This window comes from Bidens hawaiensis, unplaced genomic scaffold, assembly GCF_021521415.1.
Source record: "Bidens hawaiensis isolate Kalapana, Puna unplaced genomic scaffold, B.hawaiensis_p1.1 tig00007515_1, whole genome shotgun sequence".
NCBI classification, from domain to species: Eukaryota; Viridiplantae; Streptophyta; class Magnoliopsida; order Asterales; family Asteraceae; genus Bidens; species Bidens hawaiensis.
Genome location: NW_027491526.1, coordinates 234,163 through 254,313, shown reverse-complemented (window position 1 = coordinate 254,313; position 20,151 = coordinate 234,163). Strand labels below are relative to the sequence as shown.

The 20,151-nt window shown below is 35.3% G+C and overlaps 3 protein-coding genes across 3 annotated transcripts; 2 read left to right on the top strand and 1 right to left on the bottom strand.

Annotated features, from left to right (window-relative positions):
- The first annotated feature begins 3,418 nt into the window (after positions 1 to 3,418).
- Positions 3,419 to 5,932, top strand: LOC143635473 (GLABROUS1 enhancer-binding protein-like). Its single transcript, XM_077103298.1, has 2 exons — positions 3,419 to 4,576; positions 5,822 to 5,932. Exon 1 carries the CDS (start codon positions 3,547 to 3,549, stop codon positions 4,531 to 4,533), a length of 987 nt encoding a protein of 328 aa, XP_076959413.1. The 5' UTR covers positions 3,419 to 3,546; the 3' UTR covers positions 4,534 to 4,576; positions 5,822 to 5,932.
- Positions 5,933 to 6,360: 428 nt separating this feature from the next.
- On the bottom strand, positions 6,361 to 7,266 carry LOC143635477 (protein DESIGUAL 2-like). Its single transcript, XM_077103302.1, has 3 exons — positions 7,135 to 7,266; positions 6,848 to 7,053; positions 6,361 to 6,778 (listed from the first exon to the last, which is right to left on the bottom strand). Exons 1-3 carry the CDS (start codon positions 7,264 to 7,266, stop codon positions 6,481 to 6,483), a joined length of 636 nt encoding a protein of 211 aa, XP_076959417.1. The 3' UTR covers positions 6,361 to 6,480.
- A 6,591-nt stretch (positions 7,267 to 13,857) lies between these two features.
- On the top strand, positions 13,858 to 19,801 carry LOC143635474 (protein HEAT-STRESS-ASSOCIATED 32-like). Its single transcript, XM_077103299.1, has 4 exons — positions 13,858 to 14,150; positions 18,811 to 19,213; positions 19,291 to 19,514; positions 19,612 to 19,801. Exons 1-4 carry the CDS (start codon positions 14,025 to 14,027, stop codon positions 19,714 to 19,716), a joined length of 858 nt encoding a protein of 285 aa, XP_076959414.1. The 5' UTR covers positions 13,858 to 14,024; the 3' UTR covers positions 19,717 to 19,801.
- The last annotated feature ends 350 nt before the right edge of the window (positions 19,802 to 20,151 follow it).

Sequence of the window (20,151 nt, the reverse complement as noted above, 5' to 3'; positions counted from 1 at the left end):
TGTCTATATGTTGAGTTTATGACATTTTTTGTAATTTCTTGTTTCTTGTTTTTGTTGGTCCTCGGCCTTTGGTCCTATTTTTTTGGGTCGGGCTTGTTTATAATACATGCGTCGTTCAAAAAAAAAAATACAGAATGCATTGTATGGCCGGCCATACTCCCATATATGACATGACTATGTTGAGTTTCATGAAATTGTGTCCTCACTGTTTAAGAAATGCCACGAAATTGTATAAATGTATTATATAGTCGTATTGTTTTCCATAAATCTAATCTAATTTAACTATATTAATAAAAGAAAATAATAAGGATGATGTGACAATCTCATATTCATTCTTGGCTTAATCTCTCTTCTCATTCATATAAAATATCTATGGGTTATGGAGCAAAATCATATTGGCATATGGGTTATAATTTTCTTTCTAATTCTATAATCTCTCATCTCATTTATCATAACTTTCTATTTTTCATGTGTCAAAATAATTTTGGCAAATGGATTTTAATTTCAATTCTAATTCTCTAATTTCCCATCTTATTTATCCTACCTACTCATGGGTCATGAGGCAAAACAATTTTGAGGAATGGGTAATAATTTCCCTTCTAATTAATTTCTCATCTCATTCATCATATATACCACGGGTTATTGGTCAAAACAATTTTGCAAATGTTGTATGTAAAATAAATCGAATTTCTAAATTTGAGATTCTAAAATTCTTATTGTTTGTACTATATTATATGATTTTTCTTTAACCTTTAATTTTGTTCATTTCTTTCAAATAATTGATCTTTTTATTTTTATTATTTGACAAATCTCGTGTAATACACGGGTTCAAAAGCTAGTTAAACTAATAATGCAAAATTGCATCCATGATTATGTCATTACTTCTAATTTAATTTATAAAAATATGTTTTCATGATGGTGTCCATTTGGCTTGCAAGTGTGTGTATGGTGTATGTTTTCATATAAACATTCACTAATTTTATATTATTCGTTATTGGCTTTCTTTTACATTGTAGTTTTGAATATCAAATAAGAAGCTGATTATAAATGCAAATCCTTTTAAGGTCCCTAATTTCTGTAATCTTCAAAATATTTTGATTATTATTATTCAAAACACAATTCAAATTATGTTTATGTATGCTTATTGCATGTTCTATGACTATGTTTAATGTGCTTAAATGTTTATTTTATTGTTTGGTGGTTTGGCCTCGTCCTCATCTATTGTCATCTAGTATGATCATACATGTAACAAATATTTACATAGAGTTACACGAACTAGAGTATGTAAACCAAAGAATCTTAGTTAGCATAGGCTCAAAAAATCAAATAATAACACATAAATTCAACTTGCACAACTTATATAGAAGAATAGTAGAGATGTGTATAATATTTGCCAAATAAGTGTAAATATACACTATTTAATGGTCATTCATGAACTTGAATGTATTACGGATTCACCTATGAAAAGGATTCTAATCCGAGTGAATAACAAATATTAAACTGCTCAACATTCCACAACTTATCAAGGTCTACGTGGTTTAAATATTTTATTATGTGAAAAATACATGAAACTGATGGCTTGTTAACTGCCTCGCAAAAGTTATAAGATTTCAATGGAAATAGAAATAGAATTTCATTATTTGGTATGTTTGGTTGGATAGGTAAAGGAATTAAAATTGGGATTAATTCAAATCAATTCCTTCATGTAATGAATTCTATAATCCTCCATATTCTAAAGGGAAGTTTAAAAAACCGCAATAATATTGATAACTTATGAACTATAAATACCCTAACCGCTACTTTATGTTTGCTCATTCTCATCCACCGTTGTCATATCTTCATTGGTTGCTCTACCTAAGAGATCTCCTCCCCCATTCTTGTTGTAAGGCTGGCGGGAGTCGTCCTGACCAAGCTGCATTCCTTTCCTAGCCACGTGACCAAACTTCCCACTATCTCCTCCCCTTTCTCGATACTTTACTCACACAACATATGCTTCAACGACGAAGCCAACCCTCATTACACCTTTCCTTCCCATCAGCGACACGATGGAGCGTTGTTCACCGTAAAAAAAAATTACCACATCACCCTTTCCTTTCCCCATTTCCGATTCCATGTCCACCCCTCTAAAGATTTGATCTTTTGAGTTATCCTTCATCATTCTCCCCCATTGTTATCGCTAGAAAATATTAATTTCTCAATCTCAACTTTGGATGTTTTGTTTCGTCACGTATTAAGCTCAAAACTATATCAATCTCTACTCCAAATGTTTTTAAGCCACATTTTTTCCCAAGTCTACGAGTGACAAGATTTCAACCTTTACATTTTTCCAAATCTTTCATTTAATGAAATTCAATAATCCTCTAAATTTTAAAGGAAAGTTTAAATAATACGCAATAATATATATAACTTGTGAGCTCTAAATAATCTTAATTGCTACTTTAGGTTTTCTCGTTCTCAATTACCATTGTTGTGAGATCTTCATCATAGATCTCCTCCATTGTTGTTGCTATAAGGATGGCGGGAGTCGTCCCAACCAAGCAGCTCTCCATTCTTGGCCCTACCACCAAACTTTCATTATCCCCTCCCTTTCCTCCCCCCACCCCCACAAACCATCAGCTTCAACGATGAAGATGCATTCCACCTTCCATTTACATCCGTAACATGGCGAATCAATGTTCACAATTGGGAAAAGGGTACTACGTCACCCTTCCCCTTCCCGTTTATGATTCAATACCCACCCCTCTAAAAGTTTCATCCTTTGAATTCTCCATTGTGGTTGAAAGAAATTAAAAAAAACCCTCAATTTTCTCAATCTTTACGTTGGATGTTCTTGTTCTGTTGCGTATTAACCTAAAAACTACACCAATCTCAACTCCAAATGTTTTTCCGCTACATTTTTTCCAAATCTAAGTGCGCCATAATTTCAACCGTCTCCAACTATCTAACGCTTCCGACCCGATTTAAAAACTCCATGTTGACAAAAACCCCAACAAACAGGTAAACCCGCCTCCTCAACACCAACGTCCAAGCTCGTAGCAACAACCTCTTCTACAAACATCAAAGCTCCTACCGATTTAAAAACCTCCCGCCGACATAAACTGTAACATACAAATAAAACCGCCCCCAACGTAAACGTCAAAACTCCTACCGGCTACCTCCCCTAAAAAATACAACCGGGTAAAACCGCCCCTTCAAACGAGAAAAACCTCCCGTCAACAAAAACCCCCCGTTAAACACGTAAAACCACCCCTTCAACACAAAACATCAAAGCTCACACCGACTACCTCTCCTAAAATAAAATCAACCAACTCACTCACTTAGCCACAACTCACAAGTCACAAGGCCCGTTAACTCAAAGTGACATACACTCCACTCTTAAGTTGTCTGATGTCTCGTGTTTATCGTGTTTACCTTTAGCCTTCAACACTCACACACACACATATACATATATATACATATACACATATACATACACACTCACCATCACCACCGTCTACCATTTCCCCCAAATTCTCACAAACCCTAATCTCACCACCACCACCACCAATGGCCGGATCCGAATCCGAGATCCAACCCGCCAATTCAACCTCCGGCGACGAAGCAGAACACTCATCCGACGGATCCGAATCCGACCCACCACCACCTCCACCACCACCTTCCGATCAACCCGACCCGACACCTACCAAACCCCGATCTAAAACCCCAATTCAATCCACCAACAAACGCCCCACACCCACCTCCGACATCGACTCCTTTGATCCCACCAAACGGGTCAAAACCCACCCGGATTCTGTTGTTATTAATAATATTAATAATAATAATAATAATGGTGAAAAGAAGCTATTGTTTCAGAGGCTATGGAGTGAGGAGAACGAGGTGGAGTTAATTCAAGGCATGATCGATTACGTAAAGGCGAAAGGTAAAGACCCGGCTGCAGACGTCAATGATTTTCATGAATTTGTGAAGCAATCGTTGCACGTGGATGTTAACGATAGACAGATGCTGGCGAAAGCGAGACGCTTGAAGAAGAAATTCGAAAACAATGTCGCCCGTGTCGAAACCAAAGGGAAAGTCCGGTCCTTTTCGAACCCGCACGAGAAGAAAATGTACGAGTTGTCGAAACATTTGTGGGGGAGTGATGGTGGGAGTAGTAATAATAATATTTGGAATGTGGGTTTGAGTTCTTGTTCCAAGAAAGTGAAAGTTAAGGTTAATGTGACTCCGAAGAGTCGGAAACTTGTGGTGCCCGAGAACGGGAACGATGGAGTTATGAAATCTGTGCAGGTGCAGCAAACGCAGGCGAAAGCGGTGGACGGTTTGGGTGTGTTGGGATCGTTGGGGTTGCCGTTTACGGATGAGGCGATAATGAGAAAAGGGTTGGAGTTGGTGTCGGGTGCGAAGAAACTCGAGATGGAGGAAAAGTGGAAGGATTTGAAGATGCAAGAGTTGCAGCATTTTATGAAGAAGGTGGATGTGTTGAAGGAGCAAGCGGAGATTGTGTTTAATGCGATTGCGAAGTCGGTGGCGAAATAAAGGACATAAGGTACATTGTGTTTTCGTGGTTGGTTGGTTATATGTGTTTAGGAGTTGATGAGTTGTGAAGTTAAAAAAGGTTAGATTTTGTGTTTGTGTTTGTGCAATATGTTTGTTTGGTATTTTACTGTGGTTATTATGAGATAGTTTGGTAAAGTGAATTGTTAACCGTGTCGTTGTGTATGTTTCTGTTATATGAGTATGTATGTTTGATGTGAAGTTGATCTTTTTTAGTTACTTTAGGGTGCTTCTGCAGATTGCCATATAAGTTAGATATTTTGACACAGGGCTTACATTTCGGTGTTAGGATCGATAATCATTACTCAATCATAGCTGCAAGTGGCAGAAAATCTAGTATGTAGTTCAACGTTTAAAGCTCGAGCTTGTCGAGTTGGGCTCCTTTAATTCTTTTATATTTTTATTATTATTTTTTTTATTTTATATTTTACAAGTTTTGATATATAAAAGACAAAAATTATAATTTTAACATACTTGTTATATAAATATTATAAACTAGAGAATTTATAACTTTGTATGTTTTATTTTAGTTATTATCGAGTGGCATAATATATGTATAATTTTTATTTATTTATTTCTTGGTATGCTATTATAGTATATAGATATTGAAATTTAGGGTTTAATCTAAAAAAGCCGAGCTAACGAGTTGAGCCAAGACCGAGCCACGAGCCGAGCTGACCCTGGCTTGAGCTCGGCTCGTTTAGAAATCGAGCCGAGTCAAGCTGAGCTCATTTAGAATCGAGCTTTTTCGAGCTGAGCTTTTTTTGAGCTATTTTCGAGCGAGCCGCGGGCTTCTTGAACAGCTCTACATCGAGTCGTTATTAGCATTATTGCTATAAAGTTTTTGCATTTCATTAAAAATGAAAGATTTTTAACAAATCAAGCCTTTTTGCTGTAAAACGCAAAAAAGTTAAAAAAAAGGAAAATCCGGATAGAAAACTGAAGATATCTGGATTAGGTTAGGATACACATATAACCATAGTCAGCTGGTGAGTCGTGGGTCGGACCATCTGGGTTCGTTAGGGTTACCGGTTAGTAGGTTACAGATGCGGTGATAATGAATTAAGGGGTTAGAGTTGGTATCGGGAGCGAAGAAGGTTGACATGGAAGAGAAGCGGATGGATCTTTAGATTCTAGAGCTGAGCATTTTATGAATAAGGTTGTTAAATATGAATTAAGTTTTGAAAGAGCAAGCAGAGATTGTGTTTAATGCGATTGCAAAAACGGTTGCTAAATACAGTATATTCTTATTATGGATATATGTGTTTAGGAGTTAATGAGTTATGAAGTGCAAAGAGGTTAGATTTTGTTTGTGTGTAATATGTTTGTTTGGCATGTTCCTGTGTTTATGAGCTAGTTTGGACGTTTGGTAAAGGGAGATATTAAACGTGTCGTGCATGTTTCTGTTAATGAGCATGTATGCTTAATGTGAACAAATCAATGGATCTGTTCCAGTTACTTTAGGGATTTTATTCACAAGGGTGCTTCTGCAAATTGCCATAAAAGATAGATATTTTATGCCAGGGCTTCGTTTTGGTGTTAGGATCGATGATTGTCGCACAATAATAGCTGCAAGTGACGGACAATCAAGTATGTGGTTCGACATTGTGCGTAGATTGAGTCATTATTAGTGCTTCTGCAAATTGCCATAAAAGATAAATATTTTGATCTAGGGCTTCGTTTTGGTGTTAGGATCGTGACACAATAATAGCTGCGAGTGACAGAAAATAAGTACGTGGTTCAACGTTTTGTGTACGTCGATTCATTATTAGCATTCTTGCTATAAAGTTTTTGAATTTCATTAAAAATGAAAGATTTTGAACAAATTATATGCTTGCTGGAGTAAAACACACACACAAAAAGCCATAGGAAATAAATATAGAAAACTGAAGATATCTGGATTAGGTTAGGTTAGGTCACATTTTGGATTCAAACAGGTGCTGACGGTGCGGGCTGGTGCATGGGTCCGTCCGGGTGCATTGGCGGGCCATGTGGGTGCATGGGTCCTTGCTGGTGCATTGGCGGGCCATGTGGGTTCATCTTCTTTTCTTCTTTCTCAACCGCCATAGCAGAGATGTAATAAGAAACCGCAAACATGCCATGAATGATGCACGCGATGCCTCCAATCGACAAGTAACGATGGTTTGAAACGCCACATGATTTTCTTGAATCCGTGTTAGCCAAGACTCCGGCAATTAGCATCCAGAATCCGATAATTAGCGTTATCCTGGTACAAAACATTTAACACATTAGGTACATTTGGTTAAAGCAAATAATAATATGTGAAAATCCATACCATGAGAGGAAGAGTGAAACCATGGCTAATTGCTTGTTAGAAGTGGCACGCTCGAGCTCTGGTTTCGACCATACAACATGGCATCTGCCAAACAAGTTTGCAATGGCGTGTGCAAATGTCAAGAACACTAAAGCAATAAACCCGAGCTTAAACGCTTTATAACTCGGGTCCCGACACTCCAAGATCCATACTTTTAGATTTTGTACCTTAAAAAGACACAATCATTAACACATACGCGATATTAAGGTTGGTTATCGACTTATCATGTGTTGAAACATCAAACATACCTTGTTTTGAGCAACCTCGGCTTCGATACCAAGAATGCCGGCTGTGAGATCCATGACTATGATCAATAAACAGACAAATGGTACGAGGTATTGACCGGCATTTTGACCGTACATTTGACTGTTGATGGCCATTTTTGTTGATGGAGGAGAGACAAGTAGATGGGGGGTTTTATAAACATCAAGTGAAATAAGAATAATGAATAAAGTGAAACAGTGAATGAGGTTGAAGTGCATATGATAGAACATGTTGTAAGAGTAGCTGTTGGTTTTTGCTTGGATTCTTTCCATGGCTCAAAAGGAAAGAAGGGTATCTTTTCACCTAGCATAAGAAAGTTATTACTTACATCTATATACTTCTATATTTTGTGATAATATTAATAAATTTCATATTTTCCCTTAAAACTTGAAAAATGTCATAGTGACTGGTGAGTATTATTAACATTAAACAAACTCATGTTCATATATTATATACTCTAATCTTACCTAAGGATTTAGGTTACTGGATTTGAAATATTTAGGTTATTGGGATTGATATTTTTCGTAGGGTAAATATGGTATTATCATATATAGTATTTATTTAATTTCAAATAAATTATCTAAGACAAGCAATAAATTTTGGACTTAGCAATGCTCATAGTTCATGTCTTACGGTTTTTGTTCTAAAACAAATACCACCTAATTTATCATTTTTAGTTAATATATCCACAATAAAACGGTTATAGTTGGTATTTGCAATATACAATTCTTTTAAGGCACTTGTGATGAGAGAAGGGCTTGTGTGATACAAATGATCTAATACTTAGAGCATCTCCAACATAGTGATGGGAAAGAGGTCTGTGGCCGCCAACATAGAAGATAGATGGATGATCAAACATAGGCTAAGAGGGAGGGAGGAGAGAGAGAGAGAGAGACACGCCCGTGAGAAGATGAATGAGAGAAGCCAACGTGGACAATAGAAGGAGAGAGGGTGACATTAGTCCACTCTAGGGGTGTAAAATAGCCAAGCAAAGCTCGAACTCAGCTTGTTTTAGGCTTAATTTCTAACGTTTTAGCTTGGTGCGTGAATAGTTTTTCAATTTTGAGCTTAGATTAATCTTCTTTACTATATAGCTTAGATCAATCTTCTTTACCAAGTAAGCTCTGACAGAGGCTCAAGCTCATTTAAGCTCATCCAGATTCTTGATTTAACGATTGACTCAACTTATAACTAAAAAATGTTTTCTGTTTAAAACCAAATTAATTAGGTATATTATCAAAAATTAAAACATAAAACTACACACGATGTTATATTAAAATGCAATTGTTCTATACGTTTGCAATGTTGGTATTAAGATGTAGTTCCAACATAATAATATTAAAAAAATTATATATATCCGAGTTAAACAAGTTGTTTTAGTGTCAACCAATTAATGTTGTCTCGTGTTGGAGCTCATATCTCTGCGATGACGTTTATGTTTGGGCTTGTGTCAAATTTTCGCCTACGTATTAGGCTAGATGGATCAAACCAGCCACACGAACAGGCTTTGTTCATCAACCCTTTTTTATATCTATCACAATAACAAAAATGGGTAGTTTAAATGATTCTCTATGTGAAGGATTTAATTATCGTTCATTTATTTTTCGAAGGCATTCTTTCAAGGTTTTCATCACTATAGTAACGTGAGACTAATTTCAAATTTTGTCAAATTTTATTACAAAGGGTTTTTTTTAGTTATTATGCGCAATTGAATTCATTAATGAGTTAGATAAGATTTTATTTTTTTAATGGTTAAGAATCAAACCCGATAAACGACAAGAAAGTACAAAAAAAAGGTAAATGTCGTTCTATGGTAGGGTGGCCCACCGCCACCCTTTTTCATATGCAAACTCTTAACTTTTATTAACCTTTACGCAAATAATAAGTGTTGAGTACACCGACGTGGTGGTGATGGGTACTAGAGGATTTGGTGGTGGTCGACAAGGTGATGCTTGAGTGGCAGATTAAGGGTTATAAACACATGTGAAGGTACAATGAGATAAAACTTTTCATTCAACATCATTTTAAACTTAATGAGTTAGAAATCTGCTAATCAATCTAGAGGTATTCTTGTTATGAACTAAACACATTTAATGAACTGATTCAAAGATAACCTTAATTGTGAGCCGACCAAAATGTCCATTATACAATTAACCCGAAGCTTCATTAAGTTACAAAATAACGTCGTCACCACCTTTTCATAAACCACACTCAACTTTCATTAACTTACACAATCAACTACAAATTTCATTAAGTTACATAAATCAACCTCAATATTTTATTACACAATAACCCAAGTTTTTAACATAATAGCTTGCGTCCGTTGACAATACCCTGCTACATATTTTTTTTTAATCAACGAATCATTCAAATGAGCTACTAGCTAAATTCATTACATCGGGATACACTTACCTTTCGATCCATGAAAAACTCTCACCTAATGCAACACACATGAACACCCGCCTAAATGCACGACAGTGCAGTGAGATAAAACTTGTTAAGTTCAAGAATCTCTAACTAGTAAATGCAATTTACTCGCTTATTCTATCATCATTACCCTGGTATCGCCGAAACTAAATACCAAGTCATAACTGCCCGTCACAACCAATGTTTTAAAAACAGGTATGTACCGGCTTGTTGAACCGGTTATACCATATTTTCGTAAGATTGCAAGAACGGTACCGCCCGTTTTTTTTAAATACCGGTTTACCGGCAAACCGGTTTTAACTCCAAGAGATTTTTGTTATTTTTTTCAAAAATGACTTTTAACATAGTGGATAAAATTGAAACGAGTAAACATGATAAACGACGATTCGTTAATCAACCAATTTTCTATCATGCAAATCCAATGTTTTTCTATTTACATATTTTGGAATTGACTAATTTCGTATACAAAGTACAAACTTTTTTTCTTACGTACTCGATCGTTGTTATGAGTGATATTTGGTTCATGCGTGATGTTTATTAATATACCTTTAGGTTATTTTTTGAGTTTTGAAATCCTACTATACTATTAAAACAAATGAGATTGCCTCCACATACCCCTTCTCTATTGGTCCATTACATTTGTTTCCAAACATATCTTACATTTCTCTAATTTTCTTAACAATTAAATAAATCAAAAAGAAATTAAATTACTAATAATTAATGTAAGCATTTAACTTTAAGTTTTAAAAACAGCTTTCCAATATTCAATTGTTTCAACTTCAATACCCAGTTTTCTTGATATTCAATTCCTTTTAACCTAATCACCCAAATCCCTCTTTCAATCGGCCATTATTTTACATTGATCATATGATGATTTCATTAGATCCTGCAAATATAATCGACACCGGAGTTTGGCTAAATAAGCGTGATCGACGATAAGATCGGTAGTTAGGATTTAGAAGAGTAAATAAAGTTGGTTTTAATGTTTACAGGTCTTATGATTTGATCATTTTAATTATATTTTAAATAATACATATTGAAGATACCAAACATGACAATTTATTAATTATGCATCTATTTGTTTTCAAGAGTTATTATATGTTATATGAATATTAAGATTAACAAATACTATAATACCAACATTAAAGTTGTTATTTTAAATTTCAATTATTTTTATCTACGTATAATAAATAGACCTAAGTTTGAGTAGTTTTTAAAAATTTAGACACTCACTTGGCTTTATATATTTGGAAACAACCAAATATTATTTATTAAATTAGAACTTTTATTATATAGACAGTAACTGACTAAATTTTGATTTGACCTTTCTTATTTTATGTATAAAATTCAAAGTAGACAGTTACTTTTAAAACTTGTCTTGTGTTATGCCTTTAATCTCGCAACCTTTCCCTTTTTTTTACAAATGATGTTAATACAATTACAGTTGTTTGATATTGCAATTAAAAACTTTTAAATACATTCTATTTTTGTTTATGTGTTCTAAAATACTCATCTATCCCATGTCTCACTATCGATTAATTGTATATATTTGGGTCTAAGACTCACATCTTCCACATCGTATAAAGGTATGTTTTCAGTATCGTTTCATTAATATATAAACTTTTGAAAAAAGAAAGGGACTGTAACGAACTCTACTGAACGTTGGATTTGAATCACAGGCAACCGATGTTAAGCATATATGTGTATTCATGCGTAACATATATGGCAAAATGATCGGTCAGGTTTTCCTTTCATATTTTATTTTGTTTTTTTTTTCCTTCTGGTTTTAGAAGGAGATGTCAAGGATATATCAGTCATAGCACGTGCCAAGTTGAAGACGATATTTGCCTAAAGGAAGGTAAAATATGGCATTATCTACACCATATTCGACTTTTTGTTTAGACTGGTTCAGGATACGGTAATTTTAAAGTTCAATATGTCATTCAACGAGTTTTTCTTTCATATTTTATTTTGTTTTTTACTGGTTTTAGATAGGAGAGGACAATGATATATCAGTCAAGACACGAGTCAAGTTGAAGATGATATTTGCCAAGAGGAAGGTAAAATATGACATTCTCTACATCATAATCTATTTTTTGTTGGTTCATAATACTAATACTCTGATTTTATCATTTTAACAATGATTATTTAATTCAACGGGTTTTTCTTTCGTATCTTATTTTATTTTGTTTTCTGGTATTGGATAGGAGAGGACAAGGATATAGTAGTCATGACATATTGGCATGTGTCAAGTTGATGAAGATATTAGCCAAGAAGAATGTAAAATATGACATTCTGTACACCATAATCTACTTTGTGTTAGACGGGTTCATGATATTACGAATTTAAATATTTAAGATATTCAAATAGGCTAATCTTTTAATCTAGAAAGAGAAGAATTGACAAAGAAAATATATATGTGTGTTGAAAGTAGAATGGTCAAAGAATGATGGACCTGTCGTCCATAGGGGCGAGCCTCTTGACCCTCAAAAGTTCGGTGTTGAATTATTCCGTATGGAAGTTCGAACCTTTATCGTTACTTTTGATAACTCTAGATTTGGTCGGTTTGGATCTTTCACTTCAATAATATGGTTGGTTTAGTTAATGGAACGTTTAGATTTAAAACATAATTTATTAGAGATGAAAGGTTTTTATCTATTTCATAATAAAGTTGATAGGGATGTTTGATCTTTGAGAGGTAGTAATTGATATGGTTATTTTTTTAACTAAATAATTATAACCTGGTTAATGTTTTTTTTTAATCTTTGCATATTTTGTTCAAAATGTTAATGCAGGGGTTGATAGGTTGTTTTAATACAATTACGATCCAAAATAGGTTGAGTAACTATCCAAATACAGGTACATTTTGGCACGGGTTGGATTAACCTATAATGTTTTTTGTCCAACACTTAATAAAACTTTTTATGCACTTAGCGTAATTTATGTCCACATAAGTTAAAGGATATAATATCGATTTCACATAGATACATCGGTTTAGTTTGGACAACCGAGAAGTACAAAAGGTGAATTGAATTATGGGCCTCGAAGATAAAGCATAGAGTTAAAATTAAATGGTTGGTTTATGTATTCAGTTTTATGTGCTGATTTGAATTAATAATAAAAGTGTTGAAGTATATTGTTTTATATCCGCTTGTTTTGATGTATTTTTGGTTTAATCCAATTTGTTATTCGGATAGAAATCATACCATTAATTTATATATTTTTTTACCTTTTTGTTGGGTCAATAAAATTGATCAAAAAATGCTGGAATCTTCTCAACCTCCTCAATAATAGCTAAGTATGGAACTTGAGCAAATTCAGGCACTTCGAGCAAAGTTTTCACTATCCCGAGCAAATTATATTATGCGAGTAAGGTTATCTTCTTGAAGGTTTCTAAGTGTCAAGCTTCGAGCAAGCTACACTTCGTCAAGCAAGGTTGTTATTCTATCGAGTACAGTTTTCACACAAGCAAACACTTGATTGTCTGAGCATAAACCAAGTTCACAAGCAAGCTTGGTGGGTCGAGCAAAGATAAAATAAATGAGGATCTCAAGTTTGTTTGTGAGAAGTAAGTGGATTTATTCTAAGTATTTCTCCAAGCAAAGTTCAATTTCGAGCAAGTTATAGTACCAGAATATACTTTGCTTGCTCCAATAACCGTTAGTGAAGATTGAAGAGATCAAGAAGAACAAGTTAAACAGAAGACAGTTTCACGTTATAGTTTGTTTTGCAATTACCATTAACAAAAGTAAAAGCCAGTCTCCCACAATATTGAGATATACTTGAGACACCCGGTTTTTACACATGGTCAACTGTATGTAGCTTGATCAAGAGTGTAGACTAAATACGGTGTTAAAATGCTTATTTTAGACAACAAGGTATAGCTACAAACAAAACAACAAATATGCTTAATAAGAAAACTTTTAATATGTTATGAACTTTATGTTTTTAAGTTTTCAGTTATGTTTGTAAGCATCGTACTATAAAACTTACTTTTCGTAAATTTATGTTTTTAATATCTTTGTTTCCATATGAATATGAATTGCAATTATAAATTATATTGCCATCTCAAAAAACATATCAAAAATATGTTTTCCTTTCAAATTGTACGTGTGTGTACTTCAAAATTTCTATATTTTCATCCGTGTCGTACACGGGTCAATAACCTAGTTGTATTTATATATGATTACAAGGTAAATTATTCAACCCGTACATTTCTGTTCAACCAGTCATACAATTTTTAAACTAATCCGATACGATTAAAATACCGGTTTTTAAATTATGATGAAGGGCTCATGGCTTGTTCTAACGTTTTCTAGAACCCGCTCTTTCCAGCTTTATCTACCACCTTCTACATTTCACCAATTTCTTTCCATCATCATCACACACACATTCAGCTCCATAATAATAATAATAATCTAAACCAATTGTTCAATTGTGATCAACCATGGCTGTTTACCGATGGAAGACCTTCACCGAGGACTTAGACCGCCCCGAAAAGCCTCGAAGCTTCGGTGTTACTGAGATCCGTGGCCCTAATCACTCATCTCTCTTCTCTCACAATTTGCTTCAGGTATCCGTAATTCGCCTATCTTTAATCATATATTTACTTACATTTCAACGTTCATTTAATAATAATAATTATTATTATTATTATTATTATTAGTTGTTGTTACGACGGAATATAATTTATAAACTTAGCAGAATTTTGAATTTCGTGCTTGATCAGCTTGTGTTAGTTTCTAATTAGGTCACGATTAACTGCATATACATTTTTAATAGCTTATACACGTAGGATAATTATTAATTTTGTGTTTCGTCCATTATCAGCTTCTGGTTAGATTTAGATCACTATTAACTGCATTTCGAGTTTCGAGATTAATCTTCCTTCGTCTGCATATAACCTCTACACGGTGCGTAATCGGTAATCAGCTCGTGTACTAATAAACTGTAATCTATATTGTACTTTCTAATTAGATTATGATTAACTCTATTGTCTGTGTGATGTTGATTCCGTGATTAATTCTTCCTTCAAACAAATTGGTCGCTGCACGTAGGAGAATTACGTGTTTCATGATAATCAGCTTGTGATAGTTTCTAGTGAGATCACTATTAACTGCATTTCGATATCGATTTCGAGATTACTTTATCCTGAGACTGAATATACAATATTGCCTCTACACGTAGGAGAATTTAGTTTGTGCATGATCAGTTTGTGTTAGTTTCTGATGATCAGATCAGGATTAACTGCATTTCGTGTTAAACGTAAAACAATATTTGCTTGGCGTTCAAGGGTGGTACGGTTCGATCTCGTAGGGGCGGTAGTAGGAGATCAAGATTCAAATAAAAAGATAATAATTAAAAGATTTTGGTTTATCTTTTAATGGTGTTTGAGTTTATCTTTAATTTTTTTATTTAGTTTATTTAAATTTGAGTTTGGTTAGGATTGCTATGTATGGGTCTATATAAACCCATTAATTTGTTTCTATTTCTATGTATCTAGTTTTCTTTTTCGTAAGTCGATTAATAAGAAAAGCTCTTCGAGCAAACCATGAGTCGGTGCGTGTGTGTTGTGTTGTTCTAGATTCCCACTTCCAAGTTTAACAACCGGTATCAGAGCCTAATGATCCAGGCTCGTGTTTACGGTTGGCGGTAAGTCTTGATTGCAGTAGTAGTTCCAATCAAAGGCATAAGAGGCCAAGAAACCGATATCCGAAGCGAGGAAAGGTTCTTGTTTTCCTCCTAAAGTTGAGGTTAGTCAAGTCGTTTTTGTTTGTTCGATCGGGCAGAGTTAAGATTTAAAGATGAATAAATAGTGGTGAAAAGTTATTGCCGTCACACACAAAAGTGCAATCGTTTATTTGTTTATTTGTGAGGTTGTGGTTGAGATTAACCTACTGCCACATACTTTAGTTGCAAACTTGGATTTGTGTATCGTGAGAATATACATCTTACATCCATTTAATATTGTCATCATCTCCATATTATTATTATTGGAAGTTAACTCATAGCCGGCCGATAAATAAATTCTTTGGTGGTTTCGATATATTTTCGAACCAAAGGCAGCGTTGTTGGCAGTTGTATTATTTGTCAAATCAGGTTCAAGTGTTACCGTTCTCGAGTAGTAAAGTTTCCGATCGCAGTAAAGAAATCCTATCGAAGAGTTGAAGTTATCTGGAATCTCGTAAACGAAACGATGGCAGAATTTCAAGTCGTTGGAGGAATCAAGAAATTGAACCAAAGTAACTACAAACGATGGTCGACATGCATCAAGTCGTATCTTCAAGGTCAAGATCTTTGGCAGGTAACGAACGGTACCGAGACGAGACAACCTGCAAACAATATTAATGGTAGTATCGGGAAGTGGCAGGTGAAAGCGGGTCGTGCGATGTTTATCATCAAGACAACGGTGGATGATGATGTTCTTGATCACATTCAAGATCTCGAATACCCAAAGCAAGCGTGCGATACGTTGGAGACCTTATTTACGAAGAAGAACGATGCTCGATTGCAACTAGTCGAAGGTGAGTTGATGACGATTTCTCAAGGTGATATTCCAATCGCACAATATTTCCGTAAGGTGAAGAATCTATGTCGTGAGATTGGAGAACTCGATCCAGAGTCTCGGGTTAGCGATGCTCGTATGAAGCGGATACTCATTCACAGTTTAAGGCCGGAGTATCGTAGCTTCGTTACCGCTATTCAAGGGTGGGCGACCCAACCGAGTATAACCGAGTTCGAGAATATTCTTGTCGGACAAGAAGCCTTAGCGAAACAGTTAGCTGGTGTGTCGATTAAAACCGAGAGTGAAGCCTTGTATGTCGGAAGAAAGGAGAAGCATCGGTTTAGTAAAAATCATAACCGCTATGGCGAGAAAGATAAGAGTAAATATCGGGAGAACGAGAAACGTGACCGACCCAAGAAGAGAGAATGGAACCGAAAGGTTCGAGATGACAACTCTGAAGAAGATTCATCGGACGAAGAGAACCGAGACAAGGAATTAAGGTACAAACCAAAACAGTTTCCTTTTAGGTGCCATAAATGTGGACGAAAAGGGCATATGGCAAAATACTGTCGAGAACCAATGGAGGAAGGTAATGCAGCTGTTGTTAGAGAAGAAGAACCGTGGGATGTGGAGGCTAATATGGCTGAGGTTCAAGGAAAATACACAGTTGATACCGAATTCAATCCGAATCTGGCAGATGAATGGTTTGAAGAAGGTTCTTGTTGGTGGACAAACCAAGAAGTAGTGCTTGAGACGTCGTTAAAGGTAACCATGGAATCATCTATTGTTATTTTGAATCTAGATGATGAGGACATCATGGTTGAAGAAGAAAGTACGGTTGATCAAGGCGTAACCGTGACAGTAACCGAACAAGAGAGAGAAACCGTGTTGGATGAAGTGCACGAGGAGGTAGCTCCGTCTCATGTTATGGGTTTTCATGGTGGAATAGAAAACGTTGAAGATCAAAAAACCAACAAAGTTGATGTTGGAGTTTGCATGAGGTTCATGCAAAGTTCGGGTGATCCGAATGAATGAACTAATGAAGGAGTTAAGTTCGAGAGGGAGCATGCATCAAGTGAGGATGGACGAATTGCTTTGAGTACCATGATAGTTAGTCATGAAGTTGAGAAAGCAAAAGTTGTTTCCTATCTGAAACCGGGTGATGCAGTTCTAAATAATGGTAATCTCGAAATTAGCTCAATTGATAACATGAAAAAGAAATCTGAAGGTAGTGTGATGAAGTCGAATCCAAGAATAAAGCTCAAAGAGGTTAGAGCTTTACAAGGTGTGAAGGATCTTGGAGGAACAATAGAAGTTGGTATTGAGAGGGAGTGTAAAACTTGGTGCAATACCAACTTGAAGGACCCGTATGGTTAATACGAAAAGTATAAGGGTGGTACGGAAGATCTCAGGGGGCGGTTTGGTGGATATCCAAAGTTCAGGGACCAAGTTGAATAACTTGGTGTCATAATTATCTTACTTATTATTAAATAAATTAGAAGTCTAGTATGTTTATGTTTTCTAGTTTGAGTAGGAGTCTGGTATTGGGTGTTATATAAACCCATCATTAGTTTTCTTTTGTTAGAGAGTAGAAAGGTAGAAAGTATTTTGTTCATGTTTTTTTTATTAATGAAAAGAGTCGCATAAACGTTTTATGCAATATCGTGTTTGGTGTTCTTGATTCACTTGTCTAAGGTTTAACATTTCGGTATCGATTTCGTGATTAATTGTTATTTCAACTGAATATTGGAGAATTTTGGGTGCATAATCAGCTTGTGTTAGTTTCTAATCAGATCACGGTTAACTGCATTTCAATGTTGATTTCAAGACTGATTCTTTCTTCAACTGAATGTAGAGACTACACGTAGGAGAATTTTGTGTTTCGTGCATAATTAGCTTGTGATACTTTCTGATCAGATAATGGTTAACTGCATTTCTATATTGATTTCGAGATAATTCTTCGTCTTCTTGTATCATGCAATCTGTAATGAGAATCAAATTTCGGGGTGTAAAAGAACCGAGTCGAGCTCTGCTCATTTCGAGCACTATTTCTAAAGTTTGAGCTCGGTTCGTGAGTCGTTTTTACAGCTCGGGCTTGGCTTATTTATTATTTATTGCTAGTTTATATACGCTTTTAGTTACTTTTATATATTGTGTGGAAAACCTTAAACGAGCTTAGCTCGGCTTGAGCTTGTGTAGTACCTTAATACAACTAAACGAGCCAAAGCTTGGCTCGAGCTCGAGTCGAGCTCAGCCATGCAGTGTGACACATAGAAGTCCAAAGAGGTAAAACTTAAAAATCCTCAAGGCTTGACGAGCCAAAACAAACCTCCCATACAAGGCTTGAGCTCAGGCTTGATAACTAAACAAGCTTTATTTGAAGCCAGGGCTCGGCTCGTTTCGAGCCTTTTATCGATGTGATCTCGAGTAGCTCGTGAGTGGCTCGGCTTGTTTCAAGCTTATTATCGGCCGGCTTGTTTGCACGCCTAACTGTAAATATTGTGCCTTTCTCGAAGCAAGTGGTATTTCACTAATTATTTACACAGGAAAAAATGTGATTTTACTATGCCGTTCCTTCAGTTGAAAACATCATATGTCATCATCAACTTGAATTATTCAAATTGTACTGAAAATCAAAATATTGTGGATATCCAATAGATTAATTCATGTGAAAACTATATTTGTTTACTGTTTTTCTAAGCTGTACTTGTTTCTCTGCTTGGAACAGGATATGATGGAGTCCATGGGTCAATTTGTTGATGGTCTAAAGTTTACAGGAGGCGCTGAAAGTTTAATGCCAAAATCATTCATCAAAGAAGCAACAAAATTGGCCCGTGAACATGATATATATGTTAGCACTGGTGATTGGGCTGAACATTTGCTGCAAAAAGGTTCATCTTCTTTCAAAGAATACATAGAGGAATGCAAGCAACTGGGATTTGATACGGTTGAGCTAAACACGGGTTCACTCGAGCTTCCTGAAGAAACCATGTTGAGATACATACGGATTATTAAAAGCCAAGGGCTTAAAGCCAAACCTCAATTTGCTGTTAAGTTCAACAAGGCTGATATTCCTCCGACCCATGCAAGAGCATATGGTTCTTATGTTGTTCCAACGCCTCGAACGTCTGGTATGCGTTAATAATTCTTTCTCATATTTTAATGTTAACGTTAATGATAATGTTGATACAATGTAATTTAAATGCAGAACGAGTGGAGGACCTTGATTACTTGATCCGAAAAGCTGAAAGATGTTTGGAAGCTGGAGCCGATATGATATTAATCGATGCTGAAGACGTCTGTAAATATGCTGATTCTGTTTGGGCGGATATTATTGCAAAGGTGATCGGGTGTTTAGGAATTGAAAAGACCATGTTTGAAGCATCAAATGCCAAAACATCCGAATGGTTCATTAAGCAATATGGTCCCAATGTACTGTCTTAAATTTCTTCTATTAAAATTATTATAACTTGTTTATTCGCCTTTTAAATATATGGTTGCTGATAATTTTTAAAAAATTTGTTTACAGGTTAATCTTTTTGTGGATCATTCGCAAGTGTTGGACTTGGAGTGTATCCGAGGGCGTAACCTGGGAAAGAACCATAAATCGGTTCTTGATTCTTGGTTTTTGTAGTTTAAAAGCTTGTCAACGTGTTATGGTTATGCATGTGAAACGGTTGTTTTGTAATTCTGCTTGCTGTATCATGTGTGTTGTACTAAGGACATTTTAATAACAGAAACAGAACATGGGTTTTTCATATTTTAGTAAAGCAAATGAACATGTGTTGTACTAGTTAGAAGATTTAACTATACACAAAAGTGAGTCATCGAGATATGGATCGGACGGTGTTGAAGGCTATCTGATGTGTTCATATGTGTAAACATCTTCAATTGCTCTCTATAACGGGTCAAATGTGTTGAAGGCTATCTGATGTGTTCATATGTGTAAACATCTTCAATTGCTCTCTATAACGGGTCAAATGTGTTAAGTTAGAAGATTTAACTATACATGAAACATGATACGATTGGACAGTGTTGAAGGTTCTCTGGTGTGTTCAAATACATAAAC

Coding starts and splice junctions, on each gene's coding strand:
- LOC143635473 (XM_077103298.1), top strand. CDS start 3,547: ATGGCCGGATCCGAATCCGAGATCCAACCCGCCAATTCAACCTCCGGC.
- LOC143635477 (XM_077103302.1), bottom strand. CDS start 7,266: ATGGCCATCAACAGTCAAATGTACGGTCAAAATGCCGGTCAATACCTC. Junction 7,054..7,134: donor CCGAGGTTGCTCAAAACAAG/GTATGTTTGATG, acceptor TGTCTTTTTAAG/GTACAAAATCTAAAAGTATG. Junction 6,779..6,847: donor GTTTCACTCTTCCTCTCATG/GTATGGATTTTC, acceptor GTTTTGTACCAG/GATAACGCTAATTATCGGAT.
- LOC143635474 (XM_077103299.1), top strand. CDS start 14,025: ATGGCTGTTTACCGATGGAAGACCTTCACCGAGGACTTAGACCGCCCC. Junction 19,214..19,290: donor TCCAACGCCTCGAACGTCTG/GTATGCGTTAAT, acceptor ATTTAAATGCAG/AACGAGTGGAGGACCTTGAT. Junction 19,515..19,611: donor TTAAGCAATATGGTCCCAAT/GTACTGTCTTAA, acceptor ATTTGTTTACAG/GTTAATCTTTTTGTGGATCA.